Source organism: Elgaria multicarinata, chromosome 3, assembly GCF_023053635.1.
Source record: "Elgaria multicarinata webbii isolate HBS135686 ecotype San Diego chromosome 3, rElgMul1.1.pri, whole genome shotgun sequence".
In the NCBI taxonomy this organism is placed as follows: Eukaryota; Metazoa; Chordata; class Lepidosauria; order Squamata; family Anguidae; genus Elgaria; species Elgaria multicarinata.
The window spans coordinates 97052659-97074249 of record NC_086173.1 but is presented as its reverse complement, the minus strand read 5'-3'; the positions used below and the strand labels follow the sequence as shown (position 1 = coordinate 97074249).

The 21591-nt window shown below is 40.4% G+C and overlaps 1 protein-coding gene across 2 annotated transcripts in view; it reads right to left on the bottom strand.

Moving 5' to 3' along the window:
• NSD1 (nuclear receptor binding SET domain protein 1) overlaps positions 1-21591 on the bottom strand; it is a 70682-nt gene that overhangs the window by 41834 nt on the left and 7257 nt on the right. For both annotated transcript variants that reach the window (XM_063120975.1, XM_063120976.1), the window contains exons 3-4: positions 2436-2571; positions 443-615 (exon numbers count right to left, since the gene is read on the bottom strand). In XM_063120975.1, the coding sequence (XP_062977045.1) occupies positions 443-615; positions 2436-2571 (309 nt within the window). The remainder of the gene's footprint in view (positions 1-442; positions 616-2435; positions 2572-21591) is intronic.

Sequence of the window (21591 nt, the reverse complement as noted above, 5' to 3'; positions counted from 1 at the left end):
ACCCATCTTACCATATATTTGCTCTTCAGGTGCACGGGTTTCTCCATTTATAACAATGTGACACGTTCTCAAAAGTTGTCACTTATGTTCCATTTGCTTTTTGAAGTATAATGCTCAGATATTATTCAAGCTTACTTTCCAAACTATTCTTGGGCAGCTATATGGACAAGCCAACATATGTAAGGCATTCTTTTAGCAGCAGCCTCAATGTCTAAATGTCAGTCTTAGGGCAGCAACTTCAAAATGTTATGGGCACACTCCAAAACTGAGCATTTCTGACATCCCGTCGATTTCAGTGACAGAATTATGCACCTGCTTAAATCTCTTCAACTGTGATTTATGGGGCTTTGAAAAAATGCTTCACTTTCACTGGATCATGCCTTATGTTTTCCACTCTGACGGGGACATCCAAGTACAAAATACATGAGAACAGGAGTTTTACCTTGTGCCTGTAACCTTTCTCTTTTTGCTTCCCTCTTCTCCGAAGGACAGGCAGTTCTTCAAATTGATGTCTTCCTTCAAAGACTACAATAGCTTTTCCTACAACCCAGGCTCTTTCAGATGGGTCTCCCAAGGCTTCCACATAGTACTCCCGATATGGCCTGCGATTGGAAACTATTGAAATAAAATTAACAAGATTAGCATTTTGGACCAAGGCATAGGAATGGAAGCGCATGAACCTCCAACTTATGCTCAAAAGAAAAGATGTTTTCTAAGCTAGGTCTAACAGGTGGGATTTGTTACAAAACTTTGGAATGTATTCTCACCTCTCAATAGGACCGTTCCTGTTCCAGCTAGCCAACCATGCTTTCCTCCAGGACACTATAAGTTATCAGGGGCTCAAGACAACCAATTCACTGTTCCCACTATCACCACCATATTTTTTTTCCAGCAAACACTTCGTATTTCCAGTATTTATGGAATGTTCAGTCCTTTTTTTGGGTTTTCACTTTAGAGTGTTTAAAAAAGATGTTTTGTATTCTGTAAAACTTGAGCATGCTGATAGATCCCTCTAGTTTCTCAGTGGCCCCGACTCCATTTTTGTTGGCACTCACTACCTAAGTTCACAATTAGTTTATTAAATAATAAACCTATCTCTCTGTAGAAATCTTGGGAGACTATTCCAAAGCCCACAGTTTTTTCTGAAGTTGTTGGGCTCTCTGAATTCACTGCAGCCTCTGTTCTACTTTATGAATAGGTAAGAGGTTGAAGTGAGTTTGGGAGTTGTCATCTTAGGATAGGTAGCCAATTGCGTAAACAGGCTCTAAAACAAGAGTGGGGAACTGGTGGCCTGTGAGCCAGATGTAGCCCATGGCATCTCTACTGGACTGCACTACATCCCTGTAGCAATTAGGCTTGAAAAAGCCTCCCAGTGGATTCAAGCCTCATTGCCACACGGGGCAGGGAATGGGTGGTGGTGGTAATCCTTCTCACCCCTTGCTGAGAGTGAGCAAGTGTGTAAATGAAACGTATGGTGGCTTTGGACCCGCCCACCGCTGACATGCATGCCCTGGAAAGTTACCTGTGACAGAATGCAACCCTATAGGGTTAAAAATGTTCCCCATCCCAGCCCTATAGGAAAATATCTGATGTGTTAATATACAGGTTTGTGGTATATTTTCCTTCTCCACTTCAGCAGAAATCTCTCAGATACTGATGTGATCCTGCTTGGGCAAGGGTCTAGAGTAGGAGAACAACAATGTACCTTTAACTATGGTTCTCTCCACCACTACCCATTCTATTTTAAACCTTCATTTTTATAAAGAACAGTTGTCCACTTCAAACAGTTTCCTAGGTAAGAGCACTTTAAGAGAAGCTCTTGGGAATACAGGTAATTTTGTACAAACATTTATAAATGGCAGTAAATTCTCTGTTGCAATTTGGTCAACCACAAACTTAAAAGAAAATGAAAGTTCCTTTCTGCCCTTGCTTCCACCTCTCCTGATTAAATAATAATAATAACAACAACAACCATCTTTTTTCCTCTTGCAAGTAACCCATGGCCTCAGCTAGACCTACTGCGTCTAGCGCAACGGAGGGGTGAGGATCTCGCAATTTTAAGCACACTGCTGATTTCACTGGAACATAGTTCTAAGTATGCCTGTTTAGGACTGGTTGTGCAGCTATTCCTGTCTTTTCCCCCTTAATAGATTCTTTTTCTTGTAAGAAAAAAGATGGAAGAAGCAGTGGGAAAATGGGAGGGTGACAAGTAGAAGATGATGACATCTGGACCCCCTGTAAAATTCCATGTTTGAGTAAAGACAAATACAAGATAAAGGTCTCTTCTGGAAGCATCCTGCGTCTTGTCATTTCTTTTGCCACCCTTTCAGTTGTTCATGGCCATTCTCGTCAATACTCACTTAAGGCAGATCATTTGCAAAATGCGACATATGGTTAACTAATGTTCTTATCATGACATGCAAGGAATATATTACCTTTCATTTTTGAATGTGTATCTAGCACAGGATCATGACAAATTTTACAGGGCCACCATGGACGTCTGTTGAACTTTGCCCAGACAAGATCTCCAGCTTCATATTTTACTGGAGAAGGCTTCTTCTTAGTTCGACCCTTTGGAGAGAAACAAGAAAGTACACTGAGATGTGTGAATCTCTAGTGGAAGTAGCATAAGCTACCAGGCCTTGCAAGCTGTAATCAGCTTAGATCAGTTGTTTAGCTGGCGGGAATACGAGCTGAAGAGTATACTTGTTTTATTTTTGGTTACTGTAATAAGGACTGGGAAAGAAAATTCTGCAAATGATATTTTATTCCAACATTACTCTTGTTTATTACAATTTTAACAACATTTATGTTATAATTTGAAGATTTGCAAATTGTAAATAATAATTATTTTATACTTCCTTTTAAAGAAGTTAAATCAATTAATTGATTAAAAGGCAGATCAACTAAACATTCTTTAATTAGTTAACAAACCTATAACCTACCTATGTGCTGGCCCAGCAACCTCATCAAGCCAAACAAGGAGCCAAGGGCAAAGTACTCCTACTGTAACCCACTGGGATTACTACATAACAATTACCTCTCCTAATAGAAAAAAAGCATGGCTCTGTATACCAGTTGTTCAGAACACAAGTGGGAGGGTGCCATTGCAATGCCTGTCCTGCTTGCTGGCTTCCTATTGGCCACTGTGTAAACAGAATGCTGGACTAGATAGGCCTCGAGTCTGATCCAGCAAGGCTGTTGTGTTCTTAAATTTGTGCACCTATTTCATTTCAAGAATTGCTTCTCTTTCTGGTTCTGGATAAAGATGGGGAAAGGAGATTTTACGAATAAAACTAAGGATTTTTTGGTTCCTGAAGATACTTTGTGATAAAATTCTCACTTTGTGAGTAGTTGTAGCTCTCCAATATAATTCCATGGTTAGGCCGGAATAGTGTCGGGAAACAATGTTATTAGCAATAAAGGAACAAAGGCTTAGAGACAAAGATTCACAAGCAGGATTCTGCTTGTGCAACAAGGGCGTTCCCACCCGTTCCCCAATGCAGTCCACTCTACACAACCAGAAAACAGCTCCTGAGGGGTGGAGAACCCTCCGGGCTAGATGTGGTAATGGGAGGAAAGGAAATGGCAGAAATTGGGAAGCCACCCTGCACAAGCAGAAATGCTTTCCTCTGACAGAAGAGCATCTTTGCATCCAAGCATAAACTTCCTCACTCATTTTCTTATGGATTTTGAAAGATGTAAACAGAGGTGGGAAGAATCCTTCAGATTTTGTGACCAGTTTTATTTTCAAATTAATGGCATTGCAATGAGGAGTGGCTTTTGCACCAAATGTGGCAAATTCATTTATGTCACATACAGAAGAAATGTATTTTGGATTTTAATCACTATCCATTTACAAACAACACTGTGCCCTCAGCTAGAACAGGGGGCTGTACTGCGCCGATCTCGCAATTTTATGAACGTGACATCGTCGCACTGGTCTACACGTGGCGCGAGACATTGCGGCCACCATATTTTTTTTAAAAAAGGAGCACACAAGTGCTTGTGCACAGAAGGCTAATCTTTTTTTTTTTTTAAAGTAATTTTCCCCACACACCCTACCCCACCCGTTGGGTGCAGAGCTCCTGAGGAGCTTTGTGCCCCATGCGCGGGTCCCGGCTCCTCGTGAGTAACCACGAGGAACTAGGACAAACCGCAATGCCCACACACACATTCCATGGTCTCGGGATCAGCCTGAGACCATGGAAAAAGCGAACTTGAAGGGGAGAACGAGATCCTGGGCCAAAGGAGGGATCATCATCCCGGAATTTCACCCCATCTAGCTGTGGCCTGTATGGTGTTACATACAGGTTCCAAAACAACTGGAAAACACCAGGTTGCCTACCCCTGCTTTAAGGGTTATCCAGGCCATGTTTTAAAGCAGCTTCATAGTGGCTCTGTTCAGACAACACACTAAACCACGCTGCTTAACCACAAAACACAAACAAAGTGGCTTATTTAAATTGCAGTGTGTGCATGGCATGATTTCCAGGTGCGGCTTGTTGTGTTGTCTAAACCCAGGTGGCATGGCTTGTTGGAGGGGGAAACAACCTTCTAATAACCCATGGGTTGTTGTAGGGTTAGTGGAGTGTTATTTTCCCCTCCAAGCAGCTATGCCACCTAGGTTTGGAACATGACAAGCTGTGCCTGGATGGCAATTACAGAAATTACATCCAGCTTGTGCCACAATTTAAGTAAGCTATGGTGGGTTTTGGTTTTTGATAGTGTGAACCAATTCTGTAGCTCCTGTTCCCAAGACATTGTGGATTGAACCTTTTGGGGAATCTATTGGATAACTAAGGAATATGTTTACTTGCAATAGCCCCAACAAGCTTTGAGCCACTGTATCATCAATTTGGTCAGATGTGTGCAGATAAAAGATCTAGGGATGTAAAAGGTAGGATCTTGAAGTACAAACAGGGTGTTCTTGCACCATGTCCTGCCTTGTTGGTCCCTGGTCGACGGCTGGTTGGCCACTGTGTGAACAGAGTGCTGGACTAGATGGACGCTTGGTCTGATCCAGCATCAGGGCACTTCTTATGTTCTTAAACATGTAAAAACAGGAATAAGAACACAAACTCCATAGAAAAATATTTTGTTGAATTCTAACGTTCAGATCAGGAATAGTATTTATTTTCATTGTGTTAGAAAATATTTTTGATCATAAATGCAATAAAACTGATTTGAAGAGTATGATACCATTAAAGATGCAGAAAGCCCACTCCTCTTTTGCACTCTTTATTCTGATGTAGGGAACATTTAAACACTCGGGTAGTAATCCCATGCATGCTTACTTGGGAGAGAATCCCAATTCTGTGACTATATCTGGTCTGGTTTTTGTGTCTCTATCTGTGTTACAAGGTCTGTTGCTTATGGTAAGCACCTGTTTTAGGTTCAAGGGCTGTCTGTAAGCAAGAACAGGCCCACCACCCATACATAGCCTGTGAGAAGGAAACATGGAACAAATCACAGGCACAGGATCTCTTTGGCAGATCAAGATGCCAGCTCTGTCCTCATGTCTACTCTGGCAATACTATTCTGGAGGCTAATAATGACATTCACAGTTCATCTTCCAATGTGATATATGGTATCATTTGCCACCAATGCCCGACTGCATTCTACACAGGACAAACAGGCCACTCTATACAAAAAATAAAATAAGTGGGTATGAATCTCGTATTAGAAATGGCAATGTTCAAAAACTAGTGGGGAAACACTTCAACTTTCCAGGACACTCTTTCAATGAGAAACAGCTGAGCTATAATTCATCAAGAGGTTCAGCTACATCTCCTGTGACTTGAATAGGGACAACAGTAGATTTTTTTTTTTAAAAAAATCAAACTACATGTGATAATTAACTCACCAGTGCAAGAATGGCTGTGTTATTATCTAACAACTGTTTCGTAAATAGCCACTGTTAAAAAAATTATTACTGTCTGTACATTCTGCATTTCAATTCCCTTTGACCTCAGTGTTTACAATCCCCCCTACAACCATACATGTATGTATGTATGTATGTATACATACACACACACACACACAGAGGGGGACTTGGAACTCAGGATAACACTTCATGCATATGATGAAGTAGACCGGGGTGGACAGAAAGTAGATGTTTTGGTCTTCAACTTCCAGTATTCCTGACCATTGGTCATGTTGGCAGGGGCTTCTCAGAGTGTTCCCACTCTGAAGTAGACTGTAGTCCACAAAAGCTTATCCTATAATAAATGTGTTAGTCTGTAAGGTGTCACAAGACTCTTAGTTCTTTTTCCTCCTTCCACAGCACTCTCATCCCCTGAAAAGCCACCTCCCCGCAAAGGCTGGAGGACCAGAGCTGCCTCCATGACGGGCTGCTGCCAGAAGACAAAACTCAACAAGCCCCATGTGTGCATGGATGTTTATGTTCCTCTTTGTATTCTGAATGCCAAGATTCTGAATGCAGAATTATTACAGGGAGACTTCAGAATTTTAAAATTAAGATCCCTTAAAAAAGGCTATTAGAGTTAGAACCCACCCATAGGAAATAGTCGCTCAAACAAAATGCAGAATTATTAATGTAGCACCAACTTCTGCTGCATCAGAAATAGTTGTTAACGTATATTCATCTCATATCTTGGAACACTCACTTCCTTTGAGGGGTTTAAAATCTTGCCATTAACTATGTTAATTCACTTCACTTCAGCTCATCCCAAAATCAAAGATAAAAGGCTGGGGCTGGGGACTTTATTGAATCTTGTCTCACTAAAATAGTTGCCATTATTTAGAGTACATAAATACTTGTTAAGTAGAGAGTGAAATACAAAATTTAGAAAATGGGAGACTGTATTCATAGTTTAATATTTTTACAACACAATCGTATGCATGTTTACTCAGCAGTCCCACTGAGTCCAAGTGTGTTCAGATTATAGCCATAGGCATTTATTAAAGATACTTATTAAATACATCTTTGAAAAGACATCATTTTTTTTTCTTTTTCCTAAAGCTTTTAAAACTTGATGTTGTGCAGACTTCTACTGTTACTTTCTACTGTTAGTTTTTCCCTACCCTGTGCCTGCTTACCCTTCCCTGTACCTGTTGGCATTCTCTTCCCCTCCTTATTGTTTTACTATGATTTTATTAGATTGTAAGCCTATGCGGCAGAGTCTTGCTATTTACTGTTTTACTCTGTACAGCACCATGTACATTGATGGTGCTATATAAATAAATAATAATAATAATAATAATAATAATTTCAATAATCAAGAATTTTAAATGGCCATTAGGAAATTTTTTTTGGCTTAGCTGAAGTAACCATTGCTCACTTCAAACTTCATGCCAATCCATGGTCAATAAAGTTTAGCTATGGCTTGCTGTGATATACGATTTGTCAAACATAGTCTGCAATCAGCCAGCAAAGCAGAATCCAAAATTATGGTATGAAAACATGATGTCTGAATTAAAAAACCGTAATTAAAGCCATAGCTCCAACTCCAGGAGCAGCCCCAGGAATGCTGAGCAGACAAAAAAAAGTCCTATATCAGACTTGAAACGTGGTTATGGATGATTTCTGAACTGAGCCTAACTGTATGTACATTGCAATAGTGCCTCCACAAAGTGTATGGGCAGAAATCTGTCAATGAAAGCAAGTCCTTTCTTCAGTTGCTTCCTTAAACTAAACTTCCTAATGGTTAAAATCAAAAGGCATGTCTAAACCATCTTTTTATAACACCACTGTAAACTAGTTTTCAGCTCCAGTGGTCTCATTGGTAGCAGCAGAATGAATCAAATATTTGCATAAATTAATACTTTGGGAGATTGCCTGCAGCAGGGGTGGATGACCTTTTCAGCCTCAAGGGCCATATGCAGAGCCAGGTGAAGAGTCAGGGGCCGCCCATGCACACACGTGCTCACGCACACAACACACCTCCCTCCACCCAAATCACAGTATGCAGGGATAGGGAGGTTTAATGAGATCATTAAATGGGATCACTGGGAGTGGGCAGCGGCAGCGGCGGTGGGGTGGGGGGGAAGAGTCTAAAGCCCTTCTACCTACCTCAGTGATCCTGATCACTGAGGATCAGTGATCCTAATAACAGGATCACTGTTATTAGGATGCTAATAACAGTGAGGAAACTGCAACCTCTGCATCAGAACTGCTGGGAGGCATAGTGGCTTTCACCTTCACCCCAACCCACCACCTAGTGATCCTAAGCCAGACTGCTGTTTCCCAACTGCTATCTGTTCCACCCACCACCACACCTAAGGGCTGATCAGCTGGGTAGATGGGAAATGTAGACCTTGGGGCTCTGTGGGCTAAAGAGAGAGCAGCCCCTGGGCCACAGGTTGCAAAAATGTGGTCTACAGGGGGTATAATTTCTGTGGCTTTCTCTATCTCATGAACAATTGTGATTTTCGTTGTTCTTTAAGAAAGCAATAAGGTATTACAGAGACTTTCTGGTCCCACACCAATCTGAGTATGGCTTTAAGTGGCCCTAGCACCCTCTCCTTTGCAAGCTCTATTTGATTTGGATAAAACTATTTCTATTGCACTTTTTAAAAACACAACTATAGCCAGGGATCAGAAATGTTTCCGGTTCACTCAGATGCTGGAGTTGTAGTCCAACACATCTGGAGGGCACCAAGTGGGAAAGGCTGTTTTAGTTCTTGGGTTGGAACCAGCAACCAGAACATTCCTCCCACAGATGGAAGGCCTCCTTCTATCCACAGCAGACTTCTGATCCAGCAGGGAATTCTGCTGGCAGAATGGGAGAGACAGCCATTTTAGTTGATTCTTCCCTCCTGCTGCAGTCCCCTATGTCCTCTGAAAACCTGCTCCCAACCCTATCAGCAATCTTGACTTCCTCATCCTGTCCCATTTCCCCACTCGACTGGCTCAGCTTCTTTGCCATTATTCTATACTAGGTAAAGGGGCTTGCATGCTGCCATACAGAACCATTTTGTTATTACAGAGCTCAGCAACAGCAGCAGCAGCAGCAGCAAGTGTAACTGTCACTTAAGTAATTCACAAAGAAGGATCTTCAAGGCACAAATTACACTCCCTCTTGACATTTTGTGGGATATGAAAAATGTTCCGACCAAACTGCCAAGGTACACTTTAGTCTTCATTTTGAAGAGGACATGCAACTTCCTTCTAGGCTAGATGTTACCTGCGATCAACAATCAAATCATACATTGGTGTCTAGCAAGGGAAAATTCCTTTGAGAAGTGCAGCTGGTAGTACCATTCAACCTCAAACAGAAGAAAAATATAGTGCTAGATCCTGAGTTCTCTTCTACAAATGGAACAGCTTCTTCTTTCCACAGAATGGACCCTGATCCAGTGGAGGCTCCCACTGGAGAAAGAGGTGAGACGAAATGGTTTTCACTTATCCCCTCTCCTCCTGCACCACTATTCAAACGAGGCCCCCACCCTGTGCTCAACATCTAAAGTCCTCCTCCAAGTGCCTACTCCGAGGGAAGCTCAGAGGATGGCAACAAGGGAGAGGGCCTTTTCAGTGGTGGCCTCCCAATTACGGAATGATCTCCCCAACATTGTTATCTTTTCGGCGCCAGGTCAAGACCTTTCCCTTCTTCCAGACATTTAACAGCATTTAACAACATATGCTGTTTGTTTTTTAATGGACCCCAGAACTGTTGTTTAAATGGATACTGTTGTTTTATACTGTTGTTTTTATATTTTTTTGCCGGTTTTAAATTTTGTATACTTTTTACTGTTTACTGTTTTTCACTTTTGTAAACCGCCCAGAGAGCTTCAGCTATGGGGCAGTATATAAATTTAATAAATAAATAAAGCAGATATTGGGAGTGCAGGGGGCTGCAGAAGGACTAAACTAAAATAACCCCTTGAGCGGAACTCTGCTGAGTGGATACTCCTGGCCATTCATTATGAGCCAAGGCAATGTTAGCAGCCAATAGTCTGCGAAGCTGGCTGCATGGCTGCTGGCGGGGCGAGTGCTCTGCCTGTTAGCAGCCAATAGTGCAGTTAATGAAATACTACTGTATATCGAACTTCAACACTGTAGCCACAGGATACAAATTATAAATATAGGAAAGAATCCAACTGTGCCTGTGGACTAGCACTATTGATGTTGCACTTGCATAAACTGATTCTTGTACAATGTCAGTAGTGCTACAAGTGCAAGAGGAAGCCTGGTGGCTTCACAGCAGCAAAAAAGGGGGTTCTTTTTCTTTCTTCTTTAAAAAAAAAGGTGCGCTGCAAGTGTGTGCCTTGTTTTCAAGTAAATCTGCACTCCTTGAAGCCTCCCAGGGGTGTGCTTTTGTTTGAAAAAGAAGTGCGCACTCCCCGTGCACCTTATTTTAAAAGAAAATCATGGCTTTTTTGCCCCTGTGCCAATGAATTTTCTGTTCCAGTAGCAAGCATGACTGATGTTGCGCAAGAGTTGGTGTATGCTAGCTTGTCAATAGCGCTCACACATGGGCACCATTGGATCCTTCCCGTGAACACAGAGAATGCTAAGAGAATGGAAGGCCACCACAAGTTTGGGCAGAAGCAAAGTGCAGGACAGACTACAAAAAGGGCAAATCAGCTGCTGAAATATTTCCCTTAGGCAGAAAGTTTGCCCATGTTGAATTGGAAGCATTTTAGCCAAAAAGTCTTTTATCACCATTTAAGTGTTCGGGGAGGGGAGGGGGAATAGACTGACTGCATGCTCACAATCCCACTTCATTAATTTAGTTTCCTAGGAGCTAGCACACCAATTATCTTTAAATCTTGCATAGGACAGCAGTAGGTGGGAAGGTGTAGGGCAGTGAAGGGGTGAAGTAAGAGGATTTTACAGATTACCCTAGAAAATAGATGGGAAATGGGAACACAAGGTAAGAAAAAGAATGAATGAAAAAGTGGCAAAACGAATAAAGCACATAGCAAAGATATAAGTGGGCTGGGGAGATGAAGTATGGGAAGTAAGATTTAGACTGCAACCTTCAGACATTACTTGGGCACAAGCCCTTTATCATAGCAGGATTTGCTTCTGCATTAATGACACATGGGATGGGGCTGTGTGTTACTTTTAAGATGCAGTGTGTTGACATTAGGTACAGAAAGCCATCAAAGCTTAAAAAGATCAATCTCACTGGACCCCAAGGAGGAAGACAAACCCTGCAGAGCCATCATTCTATAAGAGAACACCAACATACATTAAGCTTAGCTCATTTGCGTTATGAGCAATTTTGTGTTATTTCAAGAGTTGTAAAGCTATGTGTAGATATATACAGAATGAGACCACATGCTGGCAAGGGACATTTTGGCTTCAGAAACACCAATGGCATTGATTGTCTCACTGTTTCGCTAGTTATGATGTTTACAGTATATGCATATATCCTTGACTCAAAAATCTAGCAAATGAAACTCAGAAGGAGAAAATGGCCCAGGTCAGATTTTGATTTGCTTCCACAGCTAACCAAAACATATTTTCCATTCTTGGGCCTCCAACTTTAACAGACCTATATGTGAAATGAACTAGGAGAGCACTGGAACTGCATGCACAATCCAATTCTTTCAATTACAACAACATTCTCTGAAGTGAAAAACAAGATTTTGACCATTTGGTAATGAATCCATGAGACAATGTGTGATCTGCATTTGGGGGGGGGGGGTTACTGCAAAAGTGTGAAACCATTATTAATTAACTGTTAAATCTTAATTGCATTCATGTAATTAGAGCTCACTTGTATCAGAGTTAGTACAATTTGCTGAATTGCACATACAGCTGTAATGTTACACCTGTAGAAGATTAAAGATTCCTCTTTCAGTGACAGTACAGAGCACACTCCACTTGAGTGTCATCTTCTCAGGAATAAATCCCAGAGTTGCAACAAAACTGCTTCTCCTTTAAAAAAAATGATTTGATATTGGAATAATCCCATGATGTGTGACCATGACCTACATATTTGAATATTCACAGACACCAATGTGCATTATTATCCCACTCTTTCCTTAGCAGAAGGAAATCCAGCCTGGTATAAATGCTACAACTCCATATGAGTTCAGAAAAAGCCTTCGCAGTGTTTCAGGGCCCTGCGTAGCTTCTAGCCCTTCCCCATGACTAGCAAAACTAGAATACATAATGCAAAAGAGTAAATTATGCAAAATCAGAGACATGATGGAAATGTGCAAACTCTGAATTCAGCCTCTCTCACCAGAGAAGTTGGACTGCCCCCAGGTGCAGATTTTTTGGGGGAGGTATCATATTCACAGGGAGTGCTTGTAGCTCAGTGATTGAACAGAAGGTCCATTATAGGGATATTTCCCCCCCAGTATTGTTGAGTAACTAATAACTAGTTGGTTCCATTCACACATAAGGGCAGCAAATAATGTGTTAATTAACTCAGGTTGCTAGGTCACATGCCCTGAAAGTGCCACTACTATTTTGAATACGCAATCTCTGATCAGCCTGATCATCATAGGTTGCTGTGTGATGTATGGACCCAGATGCCATGGGTTATTTGTGGATTTAACAATCCAAAGTTAAGCTAACAACTAATTGAAGGTTAACTTTGGGTTGTTTAACCCACAAATAATCCATAGTATCCAGATTCATATGTTACATCTGGACAGGGATAACCTAGCCTTAGTTGTCCATGCTCTGGTAACCTCCAAATTAGATTACTGCAATGCGCTCTGTGTGGGGCTGGCTTTGAAGATGGTTCAGAAGCTACAGCTTGTGCAAAATGCAGCGGCTAGATTGATAACTGGAACCAGAAGGTTTGAACATATAAGACCAATTCTGACCCACTTGCATTAGCTGCCTATTCATTTCCGAGCCCAATTGAAGGTGCTGGTTTTAACCTATAAAGCCTTACTCACTGTTTTTAACTTTTGTAAACCGTCCAGAGAGCTTCGGCTATGGGGCAGTATATAAATGTAACAAATAAATAAATACACAGCAAGCTACAATCGGGTCAATCAGAGGTTGCATTTTCAAAACAACAGCAGCGCATGCATGGACCCAGCAAATCCTTAATTAACTCAGGATTTATTGCCATTACATGAGAATCAGTTCATTATGTTACCCAGAACACATTTCAGTATCTGGAATCTTTATTTTTTATACTTCCTACATTTCCAATGTAGCAAAGTTCTCTCAACTGATTTTCTAATTACACTTTACTACTCCAAACTGAAACAACTAAACCACTAAATTGTACCACCTCCTTTGCCACAACAGTTCACTGATACTGAAGAGAAAAGATACACTCTCCAAAATGGAGAGTTTTGTGTTAACCCAAAATTATGTCTACACAGTATACCTGAGAAATTAGAAAATGGAAAATCTGTTTGTACCATGGGATTCACTATGAGGTGCATTCCTTATGCTGAGTACATGATATATATTTCATTACTTAAATAGTAATACATAATGTAACTGCAATGATTTTCAGTTTTATCTCTCAGGTTTAGAACCCTTCTTTCCCAAATGTACTGAAATCCTTAATTAATTACTATGCCTGATGTTTAAAACATTGTGCAAGTTGGCTGTCCTCCTCATCAAAGTATGAATTAAGCAGAGCAGCCCAACCCTATGGCTAACACAGTATCCAGTGCTAGCAAAAATGAAATAGAAGACATCCAACCGCATGCAGAAACTTCATTCAATGCCCCCCACCCTATTACATCAATAGTGTACAAGATCTCATTGGTTGGAGAGAGAGAGGGGGATTGGACTATATAAATGGAATACTAGCTCCAGTAACATGGAAGCTTGGGTCCCATGGCCAGAGTAACGGGACAAATTGTTTTCTAGCAACAGGACAGGAGATCAGTGAATCAGAATCCATGCACCTTTGCCTCAGTTAGCACTAGAATCTCATGGTTAGTTAATTATTTTATTTATTATTTATTCCATTTTTATACTGCCCATCAGCCAAAGCTCTCTGGGCAATGCACAATTAAAAACCATGAAACAAGTATAGAAAAATTTAAAAACATAAAAATTATTATGATTTTATTAGAATGTAAGCCTATGCGGCAGGGTCTTGCTATTTACTGTTTTACTCTGTACAGCACCACGTACATTGATGGTGCTATATAAATAAATAAATAAATAATAATAATAATAATAATAAAAACCAGGGAAAACCTGTGTAAAAAGGTATGTTTTTAGGAAGCGTTTAAAAGATGTTAAGTTTTCCGCCTCCCAAACTGCACGAGGGAGGGTTTTCCAGATGGTGGACGCCACCACAGAGAAGGCCCACTGCCGAGGTTCTTCAGGGTGGCATTCTGTTAATTTTGCAATGGCCAGTAGGACCATGCCACCTGACTCCTACTACGATGATTATAAGCCTCTGAACTCGGGACACTTACAGTCGTCCCATGCAGGGAAGAAGTAGTGATGGAGGCGATCTTCATCCTCCCACCCTGAATTTTTATTAGATTGGCTTTTTTTTGCCTATGTAGCCTTAGGATAGCTTGTATCCTGGCCTCTCCAGTCTCCTCCCCATCCACCAAAATGCCCCCTTTCCCCCCTCAACAAGGTTGTGTTCCGACCTTGAGAGAGGCAGCCAATGTGGTTCTTTCCACACCAGCTGTAAGGGGGAAGGGGTTGGAGCTCCAATTCCTAGCTCCAAGGTTGGAGCAGGGCCCAACTCTGATTTTGGAGCTGTGAATCCAAGCTCTATCCTATGGTCCCTCAATCCCTGTCTTGGGGTTACAAGATGTTCCCTAATTTTTTAAAAAATCCAACCATTTTTTGTCCAGCAGAAACACTAAAGTTTATCAACAGGAAAGAAGTATTTAAAGAGGAGACAGGAAAGAAGGATTCACACATATCAATGACCCACAATTCAACAATAACCCACGTTTCAACAACAATCTATACTCTGGGTTATCGTTATGCGCAAACCAGGCCTTCAGTTCTTGATGAACATCAGAGAAGGAGTCTACGAACTTTCACTTTTGAATTTCATCATAGTTGGTATTCATAAAGCTTTGAGGCTCTAATCTTTTCTTAACCAGAAATACCACAAGTCATATGTCTATTATTTATCAACATGCATGTGGAGAATATTTTTTATTAAAGCTATTTTTAGTGCTGATCAGAAACACACACTGACTGAAAGCATAGGTCCCAAAACAACACTACGGTTTATTTTAACATCTACTTCTAAATTTCAAAGCTGTATTGCTTTTCACATCATTCTAGTAAAAAACACAGAAAGATTAATTAAACTATGATAAAAAACCTCTTCCAATTTCCACCAAGCAGCATGTTTATTAACAGTTCCTTGTCATCAGGCATCAATTAAAAATTCCCAAATTTCTTTTTAAAGAGTTGGCTGCAGTTATTCAGACTACCTCTCCCTCATTCATCTTGCAAGAATATTTTTTGCCTTGTTTTTATTGTATGTAAGCTGCTCTGGGAGACGTTTTGGCAGAAAAGCTAGGTAAAATAGTTTGTTTATGTAAAGGTGCAATCCTATGCATCCTTAAGGCAGAAAAAGTCCCTACAACTTCCAGCACTCCCCCATTGTCTTCTATGAAGAGAGAAGAAAAGGAAAAAGCTACCAGGGATATTTGGGTACCATGATCTGGCCAGTGCTCTCTTGGTGTCCGTTTTGCCAAAGCACACAACTGTTTTCAAGATGTCTTCCCTCTTGCTCTCATCTCTGAGCTAGGAAGAGAGGGAGGCCAGACTGCCTAGGAAGGATAGTAGGGAGAGGTGGACAATGAGGGGATCATAGGAAAGAGGAATTTTTAAGGCGGGCACAGCAGAGAAGGAGGCATTGGGAGTAGGTAGGGGCTGAAAGATGAGACCGATTGAAAAGACAGATTGTGTTCAAGGCACCAACTGTAAATGTTAGATCAAGGCACACAGAACCAGTCGTCAATAGGAAGCATCAAATATAGAAGGTGGTATCCAACACTGGCCCTCAGCCAGTGAAATGGATTCCCCCTCCCTCCTGCAGCCTCCCCATACCCCTAAATCAGCTCCAGAGCATTGGGGGTGCTTGAGGGCTGCAGGGAGAAGAGGAAGTCCTGTTGTGTAAGAGGAAGTCTACTCACATGACATTGGATTTAACCCAGAAGTATTATGCATTCCTCAGAAAGGAGTATAGTAGCTCTTACTGCATTTAATGCATTGGTAGTTTATATATAGAATAATATAGGCCAAATTATATGGGAATATTTAAAAAGCAGTGGCAAGTAATTATTCTCTATCTGAAGCAATCCATTCATTCTGATCTCCCACACAGAAGGAAAGAAATACAATGAATTTTGAAAACCATGTAATAAGTTGTTGCAATTATTTTACCAATTTAGGTAACGTTCTGGGCAAGTTGTATATATATATTTGATATGTGATCTCAAACCACAAGAGATAAACTACTGGCAAAATTAACATAAGTAACTAAGATATATTATTGTCAATTTTATAAAATCTACAATAAAGTGAAAGTTCAGGAGAAAAAGAAAAAGAAATACTTTTAACAGTACTGAAGTATAGTGCCTAGATGGCCCTAGAGAATTTACTTCTCCTTTGGAAAAGGATTTACAAATGTATTATATCAGTGAACCCATTTTTCCACATTACAAGCAAATGTAAGTTTATTACATTTAGTGGTCCACTGCTTAGTAGACTTTGAAATGACATGTACTACTTAACACCAAGTCTTTTTGTCCAAATATGCATTTTTGTAACTACTATGCAAACAAGACAAAGCAGGAACTCAAATCCATATCAGTCTTCATAACCAATTAAAACCTAGTTCAGTAAACAGACACTCAACTCAGTCAAGGTATGTCCCCGGAACACATCACAAAGACCCAGTTACAGGATCACAGTCAATAAAATGAGAAACCCAAGGCCAGAATGTAAGAATAGAAAAAGAAAATAAACATTTGTATCCAACCATGTCTGCCTGCCAGCAGAACTTACACTGTTGGTGGGATGGTCCCCCATCACCCCAGAACCGTATATGCCTCCTGAAGTTTGGAGGTGCACAAAGGCGTTCAGTGAGGAGAGGAAGGGGAAGTTCCACTGCATGAAGAAGTCCACTCATATGAGACTGGATAGAACCCAAATATATTAGGACTAGAAATAACACATTTCTTTCTTCAAAAAAAATAAAATGATATGAAAACTTATCAAACTGATGTGTGGATAATACAATGGAAATGTCTGATGAAATCCATATTTGAACTATATGTATCCTGCTTTTCCTATTTTTTGAAGTGAAATAACTTCAAAATAAAAAACTAAGAAGGATGACACTTTCAGGACTATGACAGAATTCATATTGCTCTCTCTTTTAAATTATGACCTCAGCAACTTTTCAGGAAAATTGACTTGAGGTGTTGTAACACTTTTAAATTGTGTATCAGTGACCATACAAATTTAGTAAATAAAATAAATATCCAAACATACAGATTTTTCCAATTGCATTATGAAATCAGTCATGTGTTTCTGAACAGTATATTTACAGCCATTCCAGAGGTAATTTAAGAGAGTAATCCTATGGCCCCTAGACATCATCTGAGAGGCCATAAGATATTTCAGATTCTTGGATCCAAGGTCAGAGAGCTCTCCAACCTCAGATTCAGGAATCCATGCTCCCCTCCTCCTCACAGCTGGTGCAGAGAACCACAATGGCTGCCCCTCCAAGACTGCAAGAGTGACCTCGAAGAGGAGATAAAAGGGTGCTTCTGTGGGCAGGGAGCAGAGGGGACTAGAGACAGTGGCTTATGAAATATCCCCAGACCTCTCCAGCCCCTCCAGCTAGATGGGCAAAAAAGCCCATCTAGCAAAAATGCAGAGCAGGAGGAGCACAGAGACAATCATCACAGACTCCTGGGCAAACTTAGCAGTCAGGGAATAAGAGGAGAGGTCCTCTCATGGATCAGTAACTGGGTAAAGAAGATAAAGAGAGTAAGAATAAATGATAAATTCTTCCAATGGAGGGAAGTAAATAGTGCGGTCTCACATTGATCTAAAGCAGGACAAGGCTTTTCAATTTGTTCATAAATGATCTGGAATTATGAATTAGCAATAAGGTGGCCAAGTTTGCCAATGACACTAAATTATTTAGGGAGGTTAAAACAAAGAGAGATGGGGAGGAGCTTCAAAATGATCTCTCCAAACTGGAAGAATGAGCATCCAAATAGCAAACGCGGTTCAATTCAAGCAAGTGTAAAGTGATGCATGTTGGGGGTGAGTGGGTGGAAATCCCAATTTCAAGTATAACCTGATGGGATCTGAGCTAGAGATCTTGGGGACAGCTCGATGAAATGTCAACTCAGTGTGCAGCTGCTGTAAAAAAAAAAAAAAAAAAAAGGCAAACTCCATGTTAGGCATAATTAGAAAAGGAATTGAGAATAAATCTTCCAATATCATGCTGCCCTTATTCAAAACTATGGTGCAACAACACTTGGAATACTGTATACAGTTCTGGTCACCATCCTTTAAAAAAGATACCACAGTGCAGAAAAGAGCAACTAAAATGTTCAAGGAGTTGGAGCATCAACCCTATGAGGCAAGGTTACAGCAGCCAGAATTGTTTAGCTTGGTAAAAAGTAAGGTTTGGGGCTTTATAGGTTAAAAACCAGCTTGGGGACATATTGGAACTCAGTGTTATACGATATGGCCTATATATCACACACAAGACAACAGTCAGGCTTCAGCATTTTGCACCAGCTGTCATTTCCGAACACTCTTCAAGGGCAGCCCCATATAGAATGACTACAACACAAAGAAAATTATACCACTATAAAATACTGTTTGGTGCTGCTAGGGGGAAAAATAGGCTATTGCAACAGGATGTTCATGTGAACGACAGGATACTTCATCACCACTTGCTTACTTTGTACAATTACCACTTACGAAGATTCTGGCATGAGATAAGGTTTACTTTTAAGCATCACTGTCCCTAGAGGTGTTAATCCCAATTAAGTATATTTGTCAAGAAGCAGTATTATCTCTTCCAATACAAAACCAAAACAAGAACACACACACAAGATAAAAGTCATGCCTCTGCCTCCGTGAAAAAGAATATCCCAAAAAGGAAAGTAGTCTGTCAAAGTTGCATATATCAAGTATGTACAGGATCTCATTACACATTATGCTATAGTTAACACTTCTACAAGAAGGACAAAAATCAATGATATTTTTTTAAAAATTAAAAACCAGATTTAAAAAATTAAAATCAATGTTTTGTTTTAAAGAAACATAATAAACATGTTAAAACTACACTTAAAGCCTCGCAAAAATGAATTTGCCTACAAATAAAAAATGCTCATTAATTCCAGTTTTTCATCTGTAAAAATGGCTCTGTCCAGCCTAACAGCTCTTGCTTATTTCACTTCCTGGGCCTTCAGTTTCTCTGACTAAAGACACATGTGCAAAGACACAGGCTAGATGTGACTATTGTTCTGTCCTTATGTGGTGGTGGAGTTGAGTCAAGCAAGGCATAAGAGTTAGTTAAAGCATAAGGATGAATGAAAATAGATGCATAAAAACATCCCCAGAATCAGATTTTTAAAAATGTAAATTGGACTTTTCCCCACTCAATAACTATCAAACTTTGGTTTGACATATTAGCTATGGGCATTTTGTTTTTCTTTGCTGTGTGTGTGTGTGTGTGTGTGTGTGTGAGAGAGAGAGAGAGAGAGAGAGAGAGAGAGAGAGAGAGAGAAAGGGCAGGACTGGGCCAAGACAAAGAAAAAGAAGCAATACTGGTGGGGGGGACAGGGGGAGGGGGTGGAGAAGAGAAGACAAAAATTTCCAATATGCATCTTCCTGCTTCCTCATACTAAGGCTGCAATCCTATACCCACTTACCTGGGAGTAAGCCCCACTGAACTCAATGGAAATTATTTCTAAGTGATCATGTATAGGATTGTGTCATTAACTTCAAACAGTCAAGAGTGCTCCACATAAGAAACACACTATATGGGAATATATTTTTAGCCATTCCTCCTACAGATAAAAAAGGAAAGCTTGCAAAACATATACAGTGACTTGGTTCACATGACACACTGCCACTGGGTTCAAGCGATTGCAGCAGAGGAAGCAAACCTCGTGTCTGCTCCCCCTGCCCCTATTTGCATTATTCTCTACACTGCAGCATGGGTTGGCATATCGCCCAAACCTGGCATGTGGTGTATGTTTGTACATCATACACACACACACAACTCACAACATGCCAGGTCACACATCACATTTGGACAATACACCAATCTACACTTCCAGCGTGGGGAATAAGGCAAATTCCGGTTCCATGTGCAGAGAGAAGCCATGATAATTGCTTCCCCCACTGCAATCATCTGAACGCAGCCCTCAGTTCACCATGGTTTATGCAACCCACAATGAGCTGCAGCACCCATGGGAACCATTTTGCATACACAACCCCCCACTGGGGTTGTCACGTCATCTGTACCTGGCTATTGGGAGTTATGTGAGGGTCATATATAATCCATTGCTTGTTGTAGGGTTATATTAGGTTTGTATAACCCCTGATAGCCAGGTTCAGATGATACATGGCAACCCCCGTTTGTGGGTTGCAGATTCAAAATGGTGGCTGACACACACCACAGATCCTTGAAGATTAATTAACCCACAATGGGCTGTCATGTGAGAGAAAGAGAAGGAAAGCCTGTTGTTAAGAATGAAACACTGAAAATAATACTCTATTTAATTGTAAAGTACCATGGCTTAGTGGTCGAATTTGCATTATTGTTCAGGAAATATATGTAAACCGCCCAGAGAGCCCTGGCTATGAGAGCGCTATAATTTATTTATTTATTTATTACATTTCTATACCGCCCAATAGCCAGAGCTCTCTGGGCGGTTCACAAATATAGAAGTGTAATAAATAAATAAAAAAATAAATAAATGGTTTCAATGGAAATTTTGATTTAAACCAAATCAGCCTTTTTTCTTGCTGACCCAAATTGTAGTTATATATGACTTAGAAGTATCACGTGGTACAGCAGCAGGGGTTATCCATTACAAATAATTTCAAGTGATTTCTCTGAAGTGAATTTTTTAATACTACATCTACTAAATTCCTGGACAGCAACTAGTTTTACTGGATGACTAGCTAGAGGTGAACCCATGGCCACAGCCTTCATATATACTCGTAGCTTCTGAACTGGGAACTGGAGGGGAGGCAGATAGCGTCCACAGAGACTAGATTTGGCCCTGGGAGTGCGAGTTGCTGATCCAGATTTTAAAGGATTAGAACTAAGCCTCTCCATTGGTTAGAGATGATTAATCAACTAAAATTCTTTAATCAGTTGATTGCATTTATGTATGGAAAACCCCAACATAAAGTATCATTTGAGATAACTTAAGTTAGCAAAAGCTACCATTCATTGTTAGTAGGAAAGCCATCTTTAGCATATATTTTTTAGTTTCCTATTACAAACTAACTTCAAAAACAAGCAATAAACTCGTCACTCCACTGGTTATTGCTCATAAATTAAAATTGCCTTCCACCAATTAATCAACCACAATCCTGATGCAGTTAAACTGCCAATAGTCACTGAAATCAATGGAATTAAGGTTACAAACGTAAACTCATTTACTAGGACATAAATACCATTGAACTGAAATGGTACTCTCTTCTGAGAGTAC